This window comes from Dermochelys coriacea, chromosome 1, assembly GCF_009764565.3.
Source record: "Dermochelys coriacea isolate rDerCor1 chromosome 1, rDerCor1.pri.v4, whole genome shotgun sequence".
NCBI classification, from domain to species: Eukaryota; Metazoa; Chordata; order Testudines; family Dermochelyidae; genus Dermochelys; species Dermochelys coriacea.
Window position 1 is genome coordinate 162,462,689 of NC_050068.2, and position 20,989 is coordinate 162,483,677.

The 20,989-nt window shown below is 43.5% G+C and overlaps 1 protein-coding gene and 1 long non-coding RNA gene across 3 annotated transcripts in view; one reads left to right on the plus strand and one right to left on the minus strand.

Moving 5' to 3' along the window:
* LOC122458635 overlaps positions 1-19,824 on the plus strand; it is a 29,271-nt gene extending 9,447 nt beyond the window's left edge. Inside the window, exons 3-4 of the long non-coding RNA XR_006278730.1 lie at positions 7,074-7,189; positions 19,338-19,824. This is a non-coding gene — a long non-coding RNA (uncharacterized LOC122458635). The remainder of the gene's footprint in view (positions 1-7,073; positions 7,190-19,337) is intronic.
* Positions 1-20,442, minus strand: part of MORC3 (MORC family CW-type zinc finger 3) — a 52,473-nt gene extending 32,031 nt beyond the window's left edge. Inside the window, exons 1-5 of one of the 2 annotated variants that reach the window (XM_038388501.2) lie at positions 20,172-20,442; positions 10,516-10,588; positions 5,451-5,583; positions 3,526-3,740; positions 3,081-3,228 (exon numbers count right to left, since the gene is read on the minus strand). In XM_038388501.2, coding sequence (XP_038244429.1) covers positions 3,081-3,228; positions 3,526-3,740; positions 5,451-5,583; positions 10,516-10,588; positions 20,172-20,210 — 608 coding nt within the window. In that variant the 5' untranslated portion in view covers positions 20,211-20,442. Of the gene's footprint in view, positions 1-3,080; positions 3,229-3,525; positions 3,741-5,450; positions 5,584-10,515; positions 10,589-18,946; positions 19,006-20,171 lie in introns of those variants that run through there. The other variant, XM_038388535.2, reaches the window with a different exon arrangement.
* Positions 20,443-20,989: the final 547 nt, after the last annotated feature.

A 20,989-nucleotide genomic window follows, 5' to 3' on the forward strand; every position in this document is an offset into this window, starting at 1 on the left:
ATTACTGAAGAAGGCAGAGCACCACAGAGGGGTGGAAGAGGAAGATTTTAGCAGGCAAGCTTATTTCAGCTGGAGATTCTGAAGTATGGTTGATTAAAAAGGAACATATCTTCGAAGAAGAGTTCTCTAATATTTATCAGGTAACACTGCAATGACATTCATTTGTTCTAAATGAATCCCAACAATACTACTACAGAAATACATCCTAAAATATTCAAGGAGCTGTCTTAGGACATTATTCTGAGTCATTAGCTATTATCTTCAAAAACTCATGAAAGATGGGAGAGATTCCAGACTGGAAGAAGGCAAATATAGTGCCAATCTATAAAAAGGGGAATAGGGACAACCCAGGGAATTACAGACCCAGACCATAGTTATCAGTCAAGCTGAAAGGGCATATCAAGTGAGGTCCCACAGGGATCCCTCCTGGGTCCAGTTCTGTTCAATATCTTCATAAATGATTTAGATAGTGGCATAGAGAGTACACTTAAAGTATTCAGGTTTCAGAGTAGCAGCCATGTTAGTCTGTATTCGCAAAAAGAAAAGGAGTACTTGTGGCACCTTAGAGACTAACAAATTTATTTGAGCATAAGCTTAAGCATAAGCTCACGAAAGCTTATGCTCAAATAAATTTGTTAGTCTCTAAGGTGCCACAAGTACACCTTTTCTTTTAAAGTTTTCAGACAATACCAAGATGGGAAGAGTTGCAAGTGCTTTGGAGGATAGGATTAAAATTCAAAATGATCTGGACAAACTGGAGAAATCGTCTCAAATAAACAGAGTGAAATGCAGTAAGGACAAATGCAAAAATACTCCACTTATGAAGGATCAACTGCACACATACCAAATGGAAATTACTGCCTAGGAAGGAGTACTGTGCAAAGGGATCTGGGGGTTATAGTAGACCACAAGCTAAATGAGAGTCCACAGTACAACACTTGCCAAGAAAAAAAAAAAAAAAAAAAAAAAAAGAAGGCAGCGCAAACATCATTCCAGGATGTATTAGTACAGGGGTTCCCAAACTTGGCTTGCGGCTTGTTCAGGGTAAGCCCCTGGAGGGCTGCGAGACACTTTGTTTACCTAAGCACCCGCAGGTACGGCCACTTGCAGCCCCCAGTGGTTGCGGTTTGCCGTTCCCAGCCAATGGGAGCTGCAGGAAGCGGTGACCCGGCCTGCACCGCTTCCCACAGCTCTCATTGCCCAGGAACAGCGAACCGTGACCACCGAGGGCTGTGAGCGGCCGTACCTGCAGATGCTCAGGTAAACAAAGCACCTCAGGGCCTACCAGGGGCTTACCCTGAACAAGCTGTGAACCAAGTTTGGAAACCCCTGTATTAGCAGGAGCATTGTAAGCATAACACGAGAAATAATTCTTCTGCTCTACTCTGTGCTAATTAGGTCTCAACTGGAGCATTTTGTCCAGTTCTGGACACCACATTTCAGGAAAGATGTGGACAAATTCGAGAAAGCCCAGAGGAGAGAAGAGGATATAAACTAGCCATCAACAAGTTTAGGCTTGAAATTAGGCAAAGGTTTCTAATCAGAGAACTGAAGTTCTGGAACAGCCTTCCAAGGAGAGGAGTAGTGGCAAAAAACCTAACTGGCTTTAAGACTGAGCTTGATAAGTTTATAGAGGGGATGGTATGATGAAACTGCCTACAATGGCATGTAGCCCATCTATGACCGCTAGCAGCAAATCTCCTACAGCCAACGATAAGCAGGGCTCCGAGTTACTATAGAGAATTCTTTCCCAGGTTTTGGGGCAGGTTCTGTGGCCTGCAATGTACAGGAGGTCAGACTAGATGATCATGATGGTCCTTTCTGACCTTCAAGTCTATGATAGGAACAAAAATGATTAAAGGTCTAGAAAACATGACCTATGAGGGAACATTGAAAAAATTGGGTTTGTTTAGTCTGGAGAAGAGAAGACTGAGGGGGTGCTGATATGATAACAGTTTTCAAGTACAAAAGAGGCTGTTACAAGGAGGAGGGAGAAAAATTGTTCTCCTTATCCTCTGAGGATAGGAGAAGCAGCAATGGGCTTAAATTGCAGCAAAGACGGTTTAGGTTGGGCATTATGAAAAACTTGTCAGTAGTTCAGTATTGGAACAAATCTCCAGGCAGATTGTCTAACCTGTCTGTAAAAACCTCCAATGTGAGAGGTTCCGCAAACATCTGTCAGGAATGGTCTAGTTATTACTTAGTCCTGCCTTGAGTGCAGGGGACTGGACTAGATAACCTACTGAGGTCCTTTCCAGTCCTACATTTCTATGATTCTATAGGGCACAATCTTGAAGAGGCACATGTATGGAGAAGTTGACCAAACAAATCTGTTCTCCAATTTCTACTGACTTTGAGAATATGACCAATTAAGCCTTTTATTCTGCTATGGTAAATATGTGGGGAAATTCTGGATTAGATACTGTAAGCGTCAACAAACTAGAATTAAACTTGAAAAGTTCCAGGCATTTTAAGTATACTACTACTAGGCCACAAGAAAGTTTAGTTAAGGAGCTGCCTGGTTTCTCTCAAACATCCATTAAAATATTAAAACAGATAAGATTTAGCAAGATATCACATTTTAGGGCTAGTTTTCAACTGCAAAAAAACTTTGCAGGTATAGCAATGCCAACAAACCTCTCTAGCAGCGCTCCAACTTTTTCTAGCAAAAGTAATTCTCTTGCTGGCACAGTTAAACTACCTCCTCAAAGGGCATAAGCTATACCAACGAAAGTATTTTGCCTATATTAACTGTGAACACAGGGTTTTTTGCTGGCATAACTAACAGACATAGCTATGCCACCAGAACACTGTAGTGTAGACCTGGCTTTAGTCTCTTTGCCTCTGGCTATTTTACTTGCTCCGTTGTGATAGTTTAGTGGTAGTGGATGAACGACCTTGTAACTCTCAAGTTTATCAGTCTGATTCCGCATGTTCCCACTAAGTTACTACCAACTCATGCTCATTAGCTTTATAGCTTTAGAGAGTTGTTCCACCAAGACTTCTAAAATCTAGCTGCTTACCACCAAACTGATGCACACTTAAGTTCACAATTTAGCAGATACTGGACTTCATCTTACCTTCTAAGGTTCCAAATGATGATTCTTGTTCCTTTTTTCCCCATGATAGCATCAAGCTCTGCTAGTAACTTCTCCTCAGTAGAGAACAAAGAATATGCTTGGATAGCCTTTAGGCTGGCTTTGTATTCTACTGGATTAATTATTTGCCGTAAAAATTAAGTTAAAGACTTTAACATTTCACAAATTAAAATAAATTTCTAGGTGAGCTTCTTTGGCATAGCCACAGTACTCTGGGCTTTCTCTGTAACATGTCTCAGACAAGTGTTTTGTTGCTATTATTCAACCCCATAGCCCCCATCCCTCCTTATATACAAGGAGGACATCAGCAATACTGCAATTTCCATCTCTTGAGAGGGCAAGAAGCATTCCTGAGAGTCTCTTCACATCCTACTTTTACATATGCAAGTGCACCACTTTTTATGTCTGAAAATACTTAAAAGGATATGTTGCCTGTTAAATGATACTATAGGAACAATGACATGTTCTGCCTTTGTAGCTTCTAGGAAGGTCTGAGATAACAGGCCAACGCTCATGGTCTCTCCATTTTTGGTGAAAACAATTGCATCTTTTCCCAGGCGCATAGATCCCGATTTAAATCCATTTCCATACAGTCCCACTGGAATGCGGCCATTTATCGTAACTTTGTCACTGAAACCAAAGCTGAAACACATTGTTAGAACATTTTGTAAAAAGTGTAAACCCACAAAAGATTGATATCAAAACAGGTTTAAACAGATGTTAATCTCTACTTTTGACATCAGTGACTACAGCACAGCTAAAAGATGTATTTGCTCAACAACTAGACAAAGGCTGAGGATCAGATTGATGTTATAATGCTAAATTTCTCCCTAGTGTCATCTATTGCCATCTTTAAATATGTCCAAGGGGTATAACCTGTATGGGATTATACAAAAAGTGCTCCCAAATCAGTCTAATAGTCAATTATAAAGACTGAACTGGACCTTGGTGAACAGTTTTTCCACTTCTCTCAATTGCTTTTGCAGTAATTTGTAAACAAACGTCAATTTTGCATTGGTAAATGAGACAGACATTTCTTTAGAAGTGATGATCTGTAGTTGTGCAGTGAATTTAGCATTAAGCCCTTAACTCACAAGAAACAGTAATTAGAAAAAACACAAAAAGAAAATATACAACTGTTCATTACAGCAATTCCTCAGCCCTTAATTGTTCTACAGTACCTGCAATTTTGAACAATGTGCAAAATCTTAATTCTAATACATTTCACCTACAACCCACTAAATCAAAGGAGCAACTGAACGGTTACGTGGCAGTTAATGGCACTGAGCTAACTACCTTTCAACTTTGGCTACGTGGGTTTATATTCACACAAACTGAGTTTAACAAGTATATCCTTCTCTTCTTCCCCTATCCTATGCCACTTACGGACATTACAAAACTACATATTTCAGTATTGCTGCTGACTCTAAATAGGCTCAGGAACAGACAAATGGAGATGGGTGATTCAGGAAGAGGAATTATTTAAGCTCAGCACCAATGTGGACACAAGAACAAATGGGTATAAACTGGCCACCAGGAAGTTTAGACTTGAAATCAGACGAAGGTTTTTAACCATCAGAGGAGTGAAGTTTTGGAATAACCTTCCAAGGGAAGCAGTGGGGGCAAAAGATCTATCTGGTTTTAAGATTCTACTCGATAAGTTTATGGAGGAGATGGTATGATGGGATAATGGGATTTTGGTAAGTAATTGATCTTTAAATATTCAGGGTAAATAGGCCAAATCCCCTGAGATGGGATATTAGATGGATAGGATCTGATTTACTATAGAAAATTCTTTCCTGGGTATCTGGCTGGTGAATCTTGCCCATGTGCTCAGGGTTTGGCTGATTGCCATGTTTGGGGTCGGGAGGGAGTTTTCCTCCAGGGCAGATTGGAGAGACCCTGGAGGTTTTTTTGCCTTCCTCTGTAGCATGGGGCATGGTTGACTGGAGGGAGGCTTCTCTGCTCCTTGAAGTTTTGAACCATGATTTGAGGACTTCAATAGCTCAGACATGGGTGAGGTTTTTCATAGGAGTGGTGGGTGACATTCTGTGGCCTGCGCTGTGCAGGAGGTCGGACTAGATGATCAGAGTGGTCCCTTCTGACCTTAGTATCTATGAATCTATGAATCTATGAGGAACAAAATGTACTGAAGATCTTGATGAATGCTTAACCAGCATCTGCCTATCGCTTGGATCTAGCTACTAATCTTAGTCTCATTTTCACAGGCACTAAATTAATTTGCAGATTTGATATAAAAATATGCAGGAATGAGCAGAACATTAAAATCTGAAACTGGAAATTGGAATGATTGTGGGAGACCATAAAAATATCCACAAAACAGTTACCCACCTGAGCATTTTGTGCAGTTTATCTGAAGTCATACCATTTCCATTATCAGTAAATGTCAAACATATGTTGCCCTTTATTACTGTTTTGTCTATCCATATCTGTTTTGCATTCACATCTGGATCATAAGCATTGTCTGAAAGTCAGGGAAGTGTGAAATTAACAAGAGCACAAATTAAAATACTATAGCATCCATACATTCAAAAATACATCATTCTGGTGAAGGGCTTATATACCAAACGTTCTATGAAAGTATTTCCCAGGTAAGTGGATTCAGGATGTCCCATCTTTTACCCATAAAACATTAAATTCCATACACTTCTTTCCTTCACCCTCCTTTTAAAACCAGCTAAAGCCATTTTTAAAAGTTAAAATATTGTACAGGGTCTACAAAATGATTGGCTTATAGTTGTTGTTTTAGGATCAGAATTGAAGGCCAGTCCCCACTCCGTGTACAACAATTTTTATAATCACTCATGTAGACAGATACCATATTATCTGGGCTGTTTGCTGATGACTTTCCACCACTAATCACTCAGAAAGATATAGGGTTAAGCTATGAGTGCTGGTTACCAAGTAGCTTTCAAACAAAAGGCCTTTCCAAAGACTAATGAGGATCTGCCATTTAGGAACCACTTAAACTATTGCTGGCAATCCTGATGAGCAGCCACTGGAATTAAATGTAAACCCTGCAGAATTTTAGCAATTTGCATTAAGGCCCATTCTGAATTTGTGAGTGAACAAACATGTAAAAGCAAAGGTGCATAACAAAAATGTCCTTTATCAATTTATATTGTCAATTATATATATTTCTTCACAGTGTAAATATAGAGTGGTACTTTGCAAAATTAAATTGTAGTAATACAATACCTCATAACAGCATCTGCCACAAACTAATTTGGGGAGAGGGGATAAAATTTTTTCCTTGACTAGCGCATACAGTTTTGTAAAGCACTGAACAGCGAGATTTTGCTACTTTGTTTAAAAATTACCACAGACCCTAAACAAAAACCATAAATTGAAGATGTAATTGATGATGAATGTCAATTCTAGAGTTAGAAATGCATTTTAGTTTTATTTTCATCTTTTTGATTAAGCCATCAGCTTATATGTAAAACATGTAAAAGTTGATTAATACCCCCCAAATTGACTCAATTTTAAATAAAAGGATTACCACCACCCCATCCCCTATCACAGGGGTCAGCAACCTTTCAGATGTGGTGTGCTGAGTCTTCATTTATTCACTCTAATTTAAGGTTGTGTGTGCCAGTAATACATTTTAACGTTTTTAGAAGGTCTCTCTTGAAAAGTCTATATTATATAACTAAACTATTGTTGTATGTAAAGTAAACAAGTTTTTAAAAATGTTTAAGAAGCTTCATTTAAAATAAAATTAACATGCAGATCTTATCAGTTTTGTGCAGTGGTTCTTAACATGGGGGACGTGAGACATGCGAGGTTTTTTTAGAAGGTAAATCATTGAAAAAACAAATTAAGCACAGACACACAAGTACAATTACTTTGTTTCATCAAACCTATGTATTTATTAACATACATTTTTAATGATTACTGTAATATACAACTTTTTAAAGTTTTCAAGCTAATTGTAGCGTAATTTTTGATAAGGGCTGCAAAGCGCTGGGCCCAGGCCAGGAGCAGAGCCCTGGGATGGCTGCCAGTACCCCATGCTGACAGGAGGGCTGAGCAGGCCCGGATGGCTGGAACCCCAGACCAGCAGCGAGGTGAGCGGGACCGGCGGCTGGTATCCCAGGCCAGCAGCAGGCTAAGCAAGGCTGATGGCCGGGATCCCAGCCGGCAAGGGGCCGGTAGCCAGAACCCCAGACCATCAGCAGGTTGATTGGGGCCGGAGGACAAAACCCCAGACCAGCGGTGGACTGAGCGGCTCAGGCTGCCGCCCGTCTGGGGTTCTGTCCACTGGCTCCTGACAGCCGGGATCCCGGCCTCGCTCAACTTGCTGCCAGCCTGGGGTTCTGTTCACCCAGGCAGTGGGCTGAGCAGGGCCGGCGGTCGGGACCCCAGCTGGCAGCAGCGTGCCAGTAAAAATCGGCTCGTGTGCCACCTTTGGCACGTATGCTGCAGGTTACTGACCCCTGCCCTAGCAGGAATATCAGCTCACATTAGAATTGGGTGAACTATGGTTTTAAACATATGCAATATGCCCAATGCATGTGGTCAAAATGAATGAGATCATAAGAAGAGTGGTGTTAAACTTTCAGTAACACTTCAAAATACCTGTGTTATATTATTTAAGGTTTGTGCTGAAATAATAGAAATAAAACCTGGTTCATTGGGTTCTGGGTACAGTAAGTAATTGTCTATATCAGTTTGTTTAATGGATTATAAAAAACAGCTTCATCTGGCCTTAGCTAAGGTCCCATATTTGGCAATGACATCACTTGTTTGTTAAAGTGTATTAAAAAAAGTAAACTCTAAGGCAGGGGTGGGCAAACCTTTTAGCCCGAGGGCCACATCAGGGTTGCAGAACTGTTTGGAGGGTTGGGTAGGGAAGGCTGTGCCTCCCCAAACAGCCTGGCCCCGGCCCACTCCCACTTTCCATTCCCTAACTGCCCCCCTCAGAACCCCTGACCCATCCAGCCCACCCTGCTCCCTGTCCCGACCCCTATCCACACACACCGGGACTCCCACGCCTATCCAACCCTCCCCCCATTTCCCATCCTCTGACCGCCCCCAAACCTCTGCCCTGTCCAACTGCCCCTGCTCCCCGTCTTCCCCCCCGGGACCCTCTGCCCCTTATCCAGCCCCCCCCCCCGGCCTCCCTGTCCCCTTACCATGTGCTCAGAGCAGCCAGAGCTAGCCATGCCACCACACTGCTCAGCAGGAGTGGTGGGCCAGAGCTCGGGTGGCCCAGCAAGCTGAGGCTGCGGAGGGGGGGGACAGTGGGGGAGGGGCTGGGTGCTAGGGGCCTGCGGGCCATAGTTTGCCCACCTCTGCTCTAAGGGTTCATTGCTAATACCTGCCTGTACAAGTTGGAGCCAAACAATATGGATATAAGCATCCCTGTAAACCCTTTGGTAAATATTTGTAATCAAATGCTCATAAAAGTGTTGTTATTGTTTGGATGTTTATTATTTAGGCTTTTAGACCTATTTAGAGCAATTACAGAAAAACCATTCGGCCTTTAGATTTAATAAAGGAATTTATGATTGAACTGGTGTCATGGTAGTATCCTATATTAATAATTTCAATACACACAGCCCCAAAACCATTCCCTCTACCATACCGCCCCTATTTATAGTTCAAGATATAGCAAAGGTAAAATTCCACTGAAGACGTCGTCATAAGCAAAAAGGAAAATAAAAATCTTGTTTTCTAGTACCTTGTATAAAAAAATGTTACTAATTTGCTGCCTACTAGGGAAACAGCTAACCTATTTTTAAAAATCCAGAGATTGTAATGACTGATCTTCACACAAAACCAGATGCTAAAAATTAAGATTGACCTCAGTTTCCTTCAAACCACCACTGAATGGCAGTAGAAATGGGCAGTTTCTCCCACTCACCCTACTTCTTTTGTCCTTCTCAACCAGCTATACTCCTGTCAAAAATATAAAGGGAAGGGTAACCATCTTTCTGTATACAGTGCTATAAAATCCCTCCTGGCTAGAGGCAAAACCCTTTCACCTGTAAAGGGTTAAGAAGTTAAGATAACCTTGCTGGCACCTGACCAAAATGACCAATGAGGAGACAAGATACTTTCAAATCTGGGGGGGGAGGGGGAGAGGGACAAAGGGCTCATCTGTCTGTGTGATGCTTTTGCCGGGAACAGATCAAGAATGCAGTCTCAGAACTTCTGTTAAGTTAGTAAATAATCTAGCTAGAAATGCTTTAGATTTCCTTTTGTTTAATGGCTGGTAAATTAAGCTGTGCTGGATGGAATGTATATTCCTGGTTTTATGTCTTTTTGTAACTTAAGGTTTTGCCTAGAGGGATTCTCTATGTTTTGAATCTGATTACCCTGTAAGGTTATTTACCATCCTGATTTTACAGACGTGATTCTTTTACCTTTTCTTTAGTTAAAATTCTTCTTTTAAGAACCTGATTGATTTTTCATTGTTCTGAAGATCCAAGGGTTTGTGTTCACCTGTACAAATTGGTTAAGGATTTTTATCAAGCCTTCCCCAGGAAAGGGGTTGTAGGGCTTGGGGGGGGAAGACATCTTCAAGTGGGCTCTTTCCCTGTTCTTTGTTAACACGCTTGGGGGTGGAAGATTAGGGTTCAAGGACAAGGCAAAGTTTGTACCTTGAGAAAGTTTTTAACCTAAGCTGGTAAGAGTAAGCTTAAGGGGTCTTTCATGCAGGTCCCCACATCTGTAGCCTAGAGTTCAGAGTGGGGAAGGAACCTTGACAGCTCCTAACTAAGCTGAACTGCAATTCAGGAAAAAGAAGCATATGGCTAACAAATAAGGCTATAAAATATTTTCTTGTTCGACAACCAAATATGAGATACAAACTGTCCTGAGAAAACGTACCTTAAAAAAGGTAACACAATCAAACTTCTAGCTTTTATAAAACTAGAAACTGAACAAAGATAAAAGCAAAGTGCACTTTGGCTTACTGGCAACTGTTATTACAAGTAGACAAGTCCAACATTTAGGTTTTGTGATTGAAAATTGAACAAAAGCCTAAGAAATGATTTTATGGATTTTAAATGAGAAAAAAAATGTCTTAAATTTGAACATTTCCCTAGCAATGTTCAAAACCTTAATTATACCACTGTGCTACTGTAAATGAACCTGACAGATCTATTTCCAAACAAAATAAACCACAAATAGCGTACATGGCAAAAACAGTTTTGTTTTTTTTAAATAATAATACATGTGTTAATACAGTGTAAGGAAGTTTTAAATATGATTAAATTGAAACTTATTGCTCTCAATGTACCACAGAAGCAAAAATTAAAACCTTATTTCCCCTTCACTTTCTATTACTATAATTATTTTAGCTGAATTTAACTTTTAATGTCAAAGTCACTGCACAATTTAAACAAAAACAAAGGGGTCAAGTATTCAATAAATGAAGTGCTGATACCTATAAGTTCTGCAACTGCACTGAACGGCCAAGTGTGACTGGTAGAATTTGTGTGCAAGAACTTTGGACAAAGCTGAAACAAAAAACAAAAACACAAAAGGTTAGTGTTAACTCAGTGTTTCCCTCTACACTATAAAGTGAAAGACAATATCTATTAAATATTGTGACATTTACAGTAGCTATTTTATACAAATGAGTGTCAAGTTACCATACTTAAAAAAATCTGAAGAATATTTCCAACATTTATTATCAATATTCTTCAAGAAAGTGACATGATCAGCAAGATTTAGCCCTTGTTGTTATGCTGTGTTCTGGACTAGAGTCCTCAAGGTCATCCTATGAAGTTGGTTTTTCTTTTTCAGAGAATCTTACACGGAGGTGCAGAGCTACATAGGAGGCTGAGTGGGGGCACAGAGACCAGTGGGGACAGGGGAGGGGTGCAGAGCTACATAGGGCCAAGGGAATGGCTGGGTGAGGGCACCAACACACATGGGGATGTATACAGGGACACATAGGGCCAGGGAAGTAGCTAGGTGAGGGTACAGAGACACATGGGGACAGGGGCAGATGTGCCTGACTGAACAGGAGAGGTTAGGCGTCAACCAGGGTCTGCATGGGGGAAGCTCCCTAACAATCCCTCCCTGTCCCCTACTTTTCCCATCCAAACCAAAGAGCCCTCCAAGTTCACTCCCAGGCTCCTTCCCAGCAATTTACTTCCCTCTCCCTCAGCTCCTCTGTTACCCCTAACTCCCCCAAGCCTTTACACTGCTTCTGAACGGTGCAGGAAATATGGTTCTGTATTGCGGTTTAAATGAATTACTCAGAGTTCTGTATTAATATGCCTAGTAAGGAATCTATTTGTCAAAAAACATTTTCTGAATCTTTGTCGTCTGTATTGTTACAGACATACTTGCTGATAGGTATTTTGAAATAAATGACTAAAAATAATTGAAAGTGGTGTGATTATATTGTTATTTTGACAAAATATGCAGAATTTTAAAATATTCTGTGCAAAATTTTTATTTTGTTGTAGATTTTTAAACTTTTTGGCACAGAATTCCACCAGGAGTATTACATTTGCAATTACAATTACATGCCTACTGACTCTAGAGGTCATTAGAGGAACCAAATCTCAGCTCTCCAGCACAAGCCTCAACCACTTGAGCTAAAAGAGTAATCTTTTCTTTAGGTATGTAACAAGCACTTATTCTTACTAGGGGCAACCACCAAGAGGAGCAATACACTGGCTTAGGCTTTGTCTATATTACAAATGCTTTGCCAATATAGCTGAACAGGGGAGCCCCCTAGTGCAGACATAGCATATACTAACAGATGGAGTTTTTCCACCAGTATTGTAACATCACCTTTCTGAATATTTGCTTCTGGCGGCATAGCTATCTTCTGTCAGCATAGTTGCATCTAAACTGGAGTTTTTGGTGATATGATTGTGTTGACAGGGAGTATTGTTTTTTCACAGGCTTGAAAGACAGCTGTCTCAACCAAACTTTGCAGTATAGACCTGCTCTTAGTGTGTACAAACATGTCTCCCTGTAGTAATTGGGTCAGTTTGATGAAGACTTATTTACCCCTAGCCAAATAGCTCCTTTAGGTCAAGCAGTGGCGATTCTTGGTTTGGATAGTCAAGCTCCTAAATTCTATCCCAGAACAGCTATACCAGGAAATCCTTTCTAGTGTAGTCAAGGCCTAAGTCACCCTGTCCATTATCTTCACAGATATAATGCTGTTGACCTTTGCCAAGAGAGCAGAAATCAGGACCTTGTACGTCAGTTTTCTGTTTGGAGCGGAAATTAGTGATGCAGAGTCAGGTATTTTCTTCAGGTAACTTGTTTATTTACAAAAGACACAACAATCCTATTTCCTTGAACGGGGGTGGTAAATGGCGCACAAGCAACTCACTCTTGCAGAAACCTCAAGTAAAGCATTTCCACCTGTTTCCAGGACACACTCACCCATCAGCTTAACAATTTCTGAGAACCTCTCTCTCACTAAATACCTCTGCACTTCTACATGTGAGAGCAGGTCTACACTACAAACTTGCAGTGGCACAGCTGCACCAATGCAACTACTCTGCGGTAGCGCTTCTGGCGCAGACATTTTAAGCCAATGGGAGCGAGCTCTCCTGTTGACTTAACTCCACCTCCATGAGAGGCCGTAGCCATGTTAGTAAGAGAGCTCTCCAGCCGACATAGCACTGTCTACACTAGCGCTTAGGTCAGTATACCTACGTCATTCAGTGGTATGGATTATTCACAGTACTTGTGGCACATTAGAGACTAACAAATTTATTTGAGCATAAGCTTTCGTGAGCTACAGCTCACGTCATCGGATGCATTCCCCGTGGAAAATACAGTGGGGAGATTTATATACATAGAGAACATGAAACAATGGGTGTTACCATACACACTGTAAGGAGAGTGATCATTTAAGGTGAGCTATTACCAGCAGGAGTGTGGGGGGGGGGTGAGAAATGGACACACACCTTTTGTGATGATAATCAAGGTGGGCCATTTCCAGCAGTTGACAAGAACATCTGAGGAACAGTGCGGGGGGGGGGGGGGCGGGGGGAGGCAGGGGGAGAGAGAACATGGGGAAATAGTTTTACTTTGTGTAATGACTCCCAGTCTCTATTCAAGCCTAAGTTAATTGTATCCAGTTTGCAAATTAATTCCAGTTCAGCAGTTATACCAAAGTAATTCTGTAGTGTAACCCAGGGCAGAGAAACTCCTAGTCCCACACTGCTCACGGAGGAGACCATAAGGCCCAGAAAGCTGGGCCATCAACACTTTTATACAGCAGCTCTGCAAAACAAAGGCAGCTTAGAAAGGTCTAACCACCTGTACAAAGGAGAGCGATTTAGCTCACACAATATCCTTAAATGACTTTCAGGGAGTGGTTATTGCATGAAACCTTTAACTTTCTTTGGAGAGCTTAATCCTGGGTGCTTTTATATTTTTGTATATGTATATGTAAATGCACAATCCTCTCATGGGCAAGCCACCAGTGTTGTTAAAATACTAAAAGTTGGTCCAATAAAAGATATTACCTCACCCACATTTGTCTCTAATAACATTGCTCATCCCACATGAATGTTGTAAAGCTTGTTTGAAAAGCAATTTTTACATACATAGAAGAGTTAAAGGAATCCAATGCACAAAACAGGAACATATCCGCATGATGCATATTCTTGAACCCTTTTCTATTGATTAAATTAAAACTAACTCACTGTCCAGCAGGACTCAAAGGTTTAACGTGTCTTTGGCCTGGTCTTCACTGCAAAGTTAACTTGAGTTATACTTGAGCCATCATCACACATAAAACCCCTTAATTTGAATGCAGTGGTGCTTTTAACTCAAAATGGCAGGCCCAAGAGGAGGTATAGGCTAACACAGAAGTGAGCACAGCTCAGCAACTGTACAACTATTGCAGTTTGGACGCAGGTTAACTTCGCTGTGGTGCCATCATTAGTCCAATACCTTCCAACAATTTTCCCCATGTTGCCAGAAAGGACAGACAAGAAATAATTCATAGAGCAGCTTTAATTTCTACATTGCTAAGAATCACAGAATTTGCCCCCAGAAGCTGTAGCACTATTCAATGAGTGGGTACAGTAACTCGTCACTTAATGTCATCTCAGTTAACGTTTCTTGTTAACTGCTGGAATTAGCCTACCTTGCTTGTTACCATGAAAGGTTTTCCTCCTTTCCCACCCCTGCTGCTGGTGATGGCTTATCTTAAGTGATCACTCTCCTTACAGTGTGTATGATAAACCCATTGTTTCATGTTCTCTCTGTGTGTATATAAAATCTCTCCTCTGTTTTTTCCACCAAATGCATCCGATGAAATGAGCTGTAGCTCACGAAAGCTTATGCTCTAATAAATTTGTTAGTCTCTAAGGTGCCACAAGTACTCCTTTTCTTTCTGCGAATACAGACTAACACGGCTGCTACTCTGAAACCTGTCAGTTAATGTTGTTTCAAAAGTTGATCTATTAGAGAACATAGTAATTAAAAGTTGTGCAACGTTGCATAACGTCATTTGGCCACCGCCTGTTAGCGGGTGGTGGCTTGGAATAAGGGTGGGCCGAGGACGCAGTACACTCTGGGGGGTGGGTGGGGACAAGCCTGGGGCAGAGCCGGGGACTGAGCACCCCCTGGCACTTTGGAAAGTCAGCGCCTGTGCAGCCGTACATGCGCCTTCTGGAGGAGGGAGTTGTGCACTCCAGCAGGATAGCATGGATTCATCATCATGTTTAGTTTCCACAGGGAAGTGTTTGCAGCCACTGCCCTATGCCTATTGTGTCTCCTCCCTCATGGCTCCCTTGGTGCTGCCTTGTAGAGCGTGAGGCTACATTAACAACTTGTTAACCCATGATGGCTCAGCCGAGTGCTAGTTCATCATTTTGCAGCAAGGCATTCCCTGGGAAATATCCTACCTGATATCAACAATGGTTGCCTTTGCCTCAACGTACCAAACAGATGAAAGCTTCCCTACCCCAACTACCCACTTCTGTCAAGAAACTACATCTTAATCTATAGTCCAGATCTATCACTACACCAACTTACCCCACCCAAAGATCCTAAACAAACTGCAAATCTTATACCTTCCCTATTCAGAGGTTATGAACAATGGACTCACCAGGCCAAATTCAAGTCACATATCAATGTTTCTACATAGCCAGGTACTCAGAGTACATATTCAGGCCAGGCCAGTGAGATTACAGATGACAAAAATCTTTATTGTAAAAACAATTAAGGTTGTCACACATGTAACTTACTGGACACAAAACAAGAAGTTAAGCCACTTAACAGTACATACCACCTACTCCTCTACCCACAGGCCCACACCTGAGTATTACTATTGTACATCAGAATCTTAACTTTGCCCCTTCAAGCTGCCCTCTGCAAATACTACTTTACTGCATTCTCCACATCCCCAATACTATCAGTGGTCAATGTCTGACGTAGTTTAGTAGGCTGGGAGAGAATATTTGGTAGAGGATGCTGGAAGGCTGGCATCCTTAGAGGAGCAGAGTTAAGGTTGTGTTGTGCATTGTCTATCATTCGCGGTAGCTATGGTAATGGTAAGGCAGGCCTGTGGACTACAGGATATGTACTGTTAGACAGCTAATTCTTCCTTAATCACGTAAGAGAGCCAAGGTGGATGAGAATCTCTGACTGGACCAACTTCAATAGAAGACATTACCTCACCACCTTGTGTCTCCAATATACTGGGAGGGACTAACAGCTACAACAACAATGGGCATGCATGTTGATTATATGTCGGTATATTACATGAGTGGCAACCATAACTGCTTTACAACTTGTGTGTTAATTGCTTAGGCTTTTTAAAAAAATGTTTAAGCAGGAAGAAGAGGTTCAGTAGGGGAGGTGAGACCTGAAGAAAACTGAGTCCCCTAGTTCTGTGACAGCTGCTCTTCAGTGGCATAAGATTTTATTTGCTAGAGAAGTACAGTTGTTGACAGAGAAGATTGTATCCATTAGCAGTTGCACTACTCTGAAAGATAAAAATCTTTTATACTGTCAGAGAAATGGAGTTGCTGACAGAAAATAATCTGTCAGCAGCTACACATAAAACTCTGTTACAGGATAAATTTGACAGAAAAGCATTAACCCATAGTGGCTCTTTTTTGATCAGTTGATTCCTTCTCTCTCACCCCCAGCATGCGCTCACACACAAAAAGTCAGGCTACCATGGATAAATTTCAGCCAGAGCCCAATTTAAAGTTTATGAAAAGAAATCAAACTACTCAGAATACTCAAAGTAAAATTTCACTCTGAAAGCTCACCTACATGTAGAGAAAAATACATAAACACATAATTTCAGAATGCAGCCTTATCTACGGAGCTGCCACCAGTGTTTCTATAATATCATACGCAGGAGAGATTGTAGGAGTTAAAAGGCTTGTAAGATTTATTATAACTTTCATTTGCAGTGAATTCTTTACATTTCTGAAGTTGTTATAAATCTTTCCCTGTTGAATGATGGGTAGTTATACTGGATATATTTATGATGATGTTTGGAATACACAGAATATTCCACTGAATGCATCCGATGAAGTGAGCTGTAGCTCACAAAAGCTTATGCTCAAATAAATTTGTTAGTCTCCAATGTGCCACAAGTACTCCTTTTCTTTTCACAGAATACCGTGCATGTTGTCAGCTATCAGCATTTGATAGTGAGTCAAGACACCAGATAATCAGGATCAATCAACTTACTGGTTGGAAGTAAAGACAGCATAATACAAAAAGGTCACTATGCTACCAACATGGAGAACACGCTTACAATAGTTACATTTTCCCCTTTGTTTCAACTTTATAAACTTAATTCTGCTCATCTTTATTTTCCATTTGTTTATGACAGATAGAATTGAAAATTCCACAGATTCCATTACCACACCTTACAAACTTTTTCTAGCTTTGTACATAACATTCCAGATGAAAATAAACCGCGGAGACATCTGCACTAACAGTACGTACCTAGCACAAAGTGCATATTTAGCAAACTTCAACAGAATATACATCTTGCTTTTGACAGATTCTGCATATTCAAAGAACAGAGATTACAACAATTTAAATAGTAGTGAATTTCCACAATAAAGCTGAACATGAGTACGAAAGATTCTGGGAGATTTTAACTAGTTTAATGCACTGAATGTGTATATTTGAGATTATAAATGTTTATCTTCCTTCATCTATTCAGTTCCATACTTCTAAATAAATAGGTTTCTGAATCTTCATCTTCCTAATTATAATTTTACTTCATATATACAGTAGTAATGTTAACAAAATTTCCATTCTAAAAAAACAGAGCCACTATAGATTTTATTAAGTTCCTTCTGAAAACAAACTAATAGAACTGCTTTTTGAACATAAGATCCGTTTGTTTTGATTATCTTGTACATTGCATTTGAATGATATTTAATTGTGCACAAAGTTTTAGAATCACTTTTCTTTTGGAAGGACTCAAATATTAGAAAACAATACTACTAGGGTTGCCAACTGTCTAATCACAAAAAACCCAAAACACCCTTGTCCTGCCCTACTCACTTCATCCCTCTTCCCTCCATTGCTCGCTCTCCCCCACCAGGCTGTGGCAAATGTATCCCCCCTGCTCCCCAGGTATCTTGTACGCTCTGGGCTAGGGCCCGAGGAGTTCAGAATTTGGGAGGGGCTCCAGGCTGAGCCTGGAGTAGGGGCGCAGGAGGTGGTGTGGGGTGCAAGCTCTGGGAGGGAGTTTGGGTGCTGGAGGGGGCTCAAGGATGGGGCAAGGAGCTGGCGTGCGGGAGGGGGCTCTAGACTTAGGATGCAGGAGAGGGTGAGGGCTCCAGACAGGAGGCACTTACCTCGGGCAGCTCCCAGGCAGTGCCACAGTGGGGCTAAGGCAATCTCTCTGCCTGCCCTGGCACCACCCCACTCCCAAAAGCAGCTGGCACATCCCTGCAGCACCTGGGTTAGGGGTAGGAGGCTCCATGCTCTGCTCACACCCACAAGCACTGCTCCTGTAGCTCCCTTTGGCTGCTGTTGCTGGCCAATGGGAGCTGTGGAGTCGGCATTTGGGCAGCACACAGAGCCCCCACATCCCCATGGGCCGCAGGGATATGCTGGCCGCTTCCAAGAACATTACGGGGCCAGGGCAAGCAGGGAGTCTGCCTTAGCCTGCTGCACCTCCTGACTTTTACCAGCCTAAAATCTCCTGGTTTGGTTTCAGTAGCCTCTGGGAGATAGGGCCTGATTCCAGGAGACTCCCAGCAAAACCAGGAGAGTTGGCAACTCTCAATATTACTAGTCATTTTTAAACATCCAGAACTTTGAAGTGATTTGGTCAACTGGTTTTAGCCCTTGGTTATAGCTACAGCCACGGACAATGCTAATTGCCACTACCATGGTTAGCTGTGCCTTTCACCCCTTACAGATCTCTCCAAGTCCACTTCTCAGGTCTCATGCCTTCTCCCCTAGACAATCCTGCTAGTCTCCCACTCATAGAATGGGTTCTAAGCTCCAACAGCCTTCATATCAACTGTGCTTACCCAACTAAATTTGGTGCCTACTGTCCTTCCTTGGGGAATCTGTGACCAGTGGATTACAGTGACCCAAAAAGAGGCTTCTTAAACAAAGTATTCTTTTGTCTTAACAGTAGGAACACCAAGAATAGTGTAAGAGGAAAAAAAAACCCCAGAAGATCTACATGCCTGTCTATTTTATCTAAGCCTGAGTTCTGTTGGTGAGAGAGAATCTTTAAAGCTACACAGAGCTCTTTTTCAGATCTGGGAAAGGTAGTGAGCCCTAGTCTACACTAGGAACTTACACGGTTATAACTATGTCACTCAGCAATACAGTACAGACCAAACTTCCTTTGTACACAGCGCTAGGTCAATGGGAGGGCTTCTCACCTCGACTTGGTAACTGCCTCCCGGTACGTACCTGAAATGCAGACAAGCCCTCAGAGCGTCACAGCTAAATACAAGATAGTTCAGCATAAATTGATAGCACATATTCTAAGGGAGCAGTGAAGGTGAAGGGCCCATTAACACCGTTGTAGTCATTGACAAAAACTGGGGTTAGTGGGTAATAAGCCACGAAGCCAGTGCCTTTATTATAACCATGATTTTTCCTGTCTAACAAACTTATGAATTTAAGCTCTCACTCATCTTTTGGAAGTGCTGTGCAGGTTTCCTTTGAGGATATAACAAATGATAAATCAGATACAGAATGATCGCTTCATGAAAAAAAGTGTTCACCACTGGTGATATGGCACTTTTGTCTTTTCTCCTTGTTCAACAGAAGCTGGTCCAATAGAAGATATTACCTTGCCCACCTCGTCTCTTCAATACCATAGGAGCCACACAGCTACAACAACACTGCATATTATCTAAGCTCTTCCATCACGTGAGAAGGGCACAGGAACGCCGAGCTGTTTAAAAACCCTGCAGGTATCTGTGGGTGCCAACAGGTTTCCCCTGAAGAGATCCCTGACAACTGCCTACCCCAAAGAACGATCATGTCCTTTTAAATCTAGCCAGCGTTTTTGTTCGCCGCCGCCTCCCAAACTCGGGCTTCCTGCCCAAACCTGTCCCGTGACCTCCATAGGCAGGGCCAGAGCATCAAACCGAGAGGCGTTTGCATCGTCTCCCAAGTCCCCCTCCCGGAAACACTTGAGTTGAGCTGAGGCGTCCTTCATTACCTCGCCCACCTGACTGTTTCCAAACAGCCCCGATGGCACCGCCCCCAACAGCCATGCGGTGACCATCCCCGCGGCCAGACCGGCACAGAGCGCCGAGCCCCTCCCGCCCACCCGGACTCCCCCAGCGGAGGGTGGAAAAGCCCCTCCCAGCCAGCCCGCACTGCCCCAAGGCGGCGCGGACCGAGCCCCCGGCCCGTCTCTCGGGAGCCGCCAGCAGGCTCCGCGGTGTTTTGGTTTTCGGAAGCGCAGGTTCCCCTGCCCGGGGCCAGGCCTCAGCCCGCCCCTTCGTGTCTGGGCGCCGGGAGCTGCCGCCTGCTGGGGGGACCCTTTGCCGCCCCCACCTGGTCCCCAGGGAACGGACTCGAGACAGGGGGGGGGGGGAGAGAGATGGCGGGAGAAACCAACTCACGGCCCCCCCGGGGCCGCCCGCTCACCGCGCTGAGGCGAATCCCGCTCTGCGTCTGCACCGCCATCTTAACTCCGGTGCAAAACTAACGCAGCAGCGGAGGCTTACGTCCCAGCCCGCGCCCGTCTCCGCCCTCAAGCACTTCCGGGGCGGGGCCGACCACTTCCGGCCCCGAGTTGGGGGCAGTGCCGGGCGCTGAGGAAGAGCGGCGAGCGTCAGCCCCGCCCCCTTGTGCGTGCGCGGCACCCGCCTGCGGGGGCGGGGCGAGGCGCCGAGGCGGCGGCGGCGGTTTGTGCCCCCAGCTCGCGGGCTCGTGCGCAGCTGTTGGGGCGGAAAGGCTGCCGAGGAGCCGCGCTCTGCCTGGCCGCCCCGACCCACGTGACAGCGGCTCGCGGACACCCCCGCCCGGCTGCATGGAAAGGGAGAGGCGCCGCCGCCGAAACCTGAGCCCGGCCCCTTCCGTCCCCTGCGTGCGCACCCAGCCACCCACCGTCCCTGCGCACGCGCCTCTCGCTCGCTTCCCGTGCGCACGATCCCTGCCCGCACCCTCATGCGTATAGCCTCCCCGTGCAGTCACTGCTCCTCCATAGACACACCCTGCGTACCGTCATCCTCCCACCCTTATGCGCCCCCTTTACACACGCACTCACCCACATCCTCTGCACACACTCCCCCTGCGCACATCTACCCCACATCCCCTGCGTGCCTACACGCTGTGCACACAGACACCCACACCCCCCCGCACACCCTGTATGCACATATCCTCTGCACGTGCACCCCCCTGTGCACCCCCACATACCCTGTAGAAACACACCTTATACACACCCACTCCACATCCACTGCATG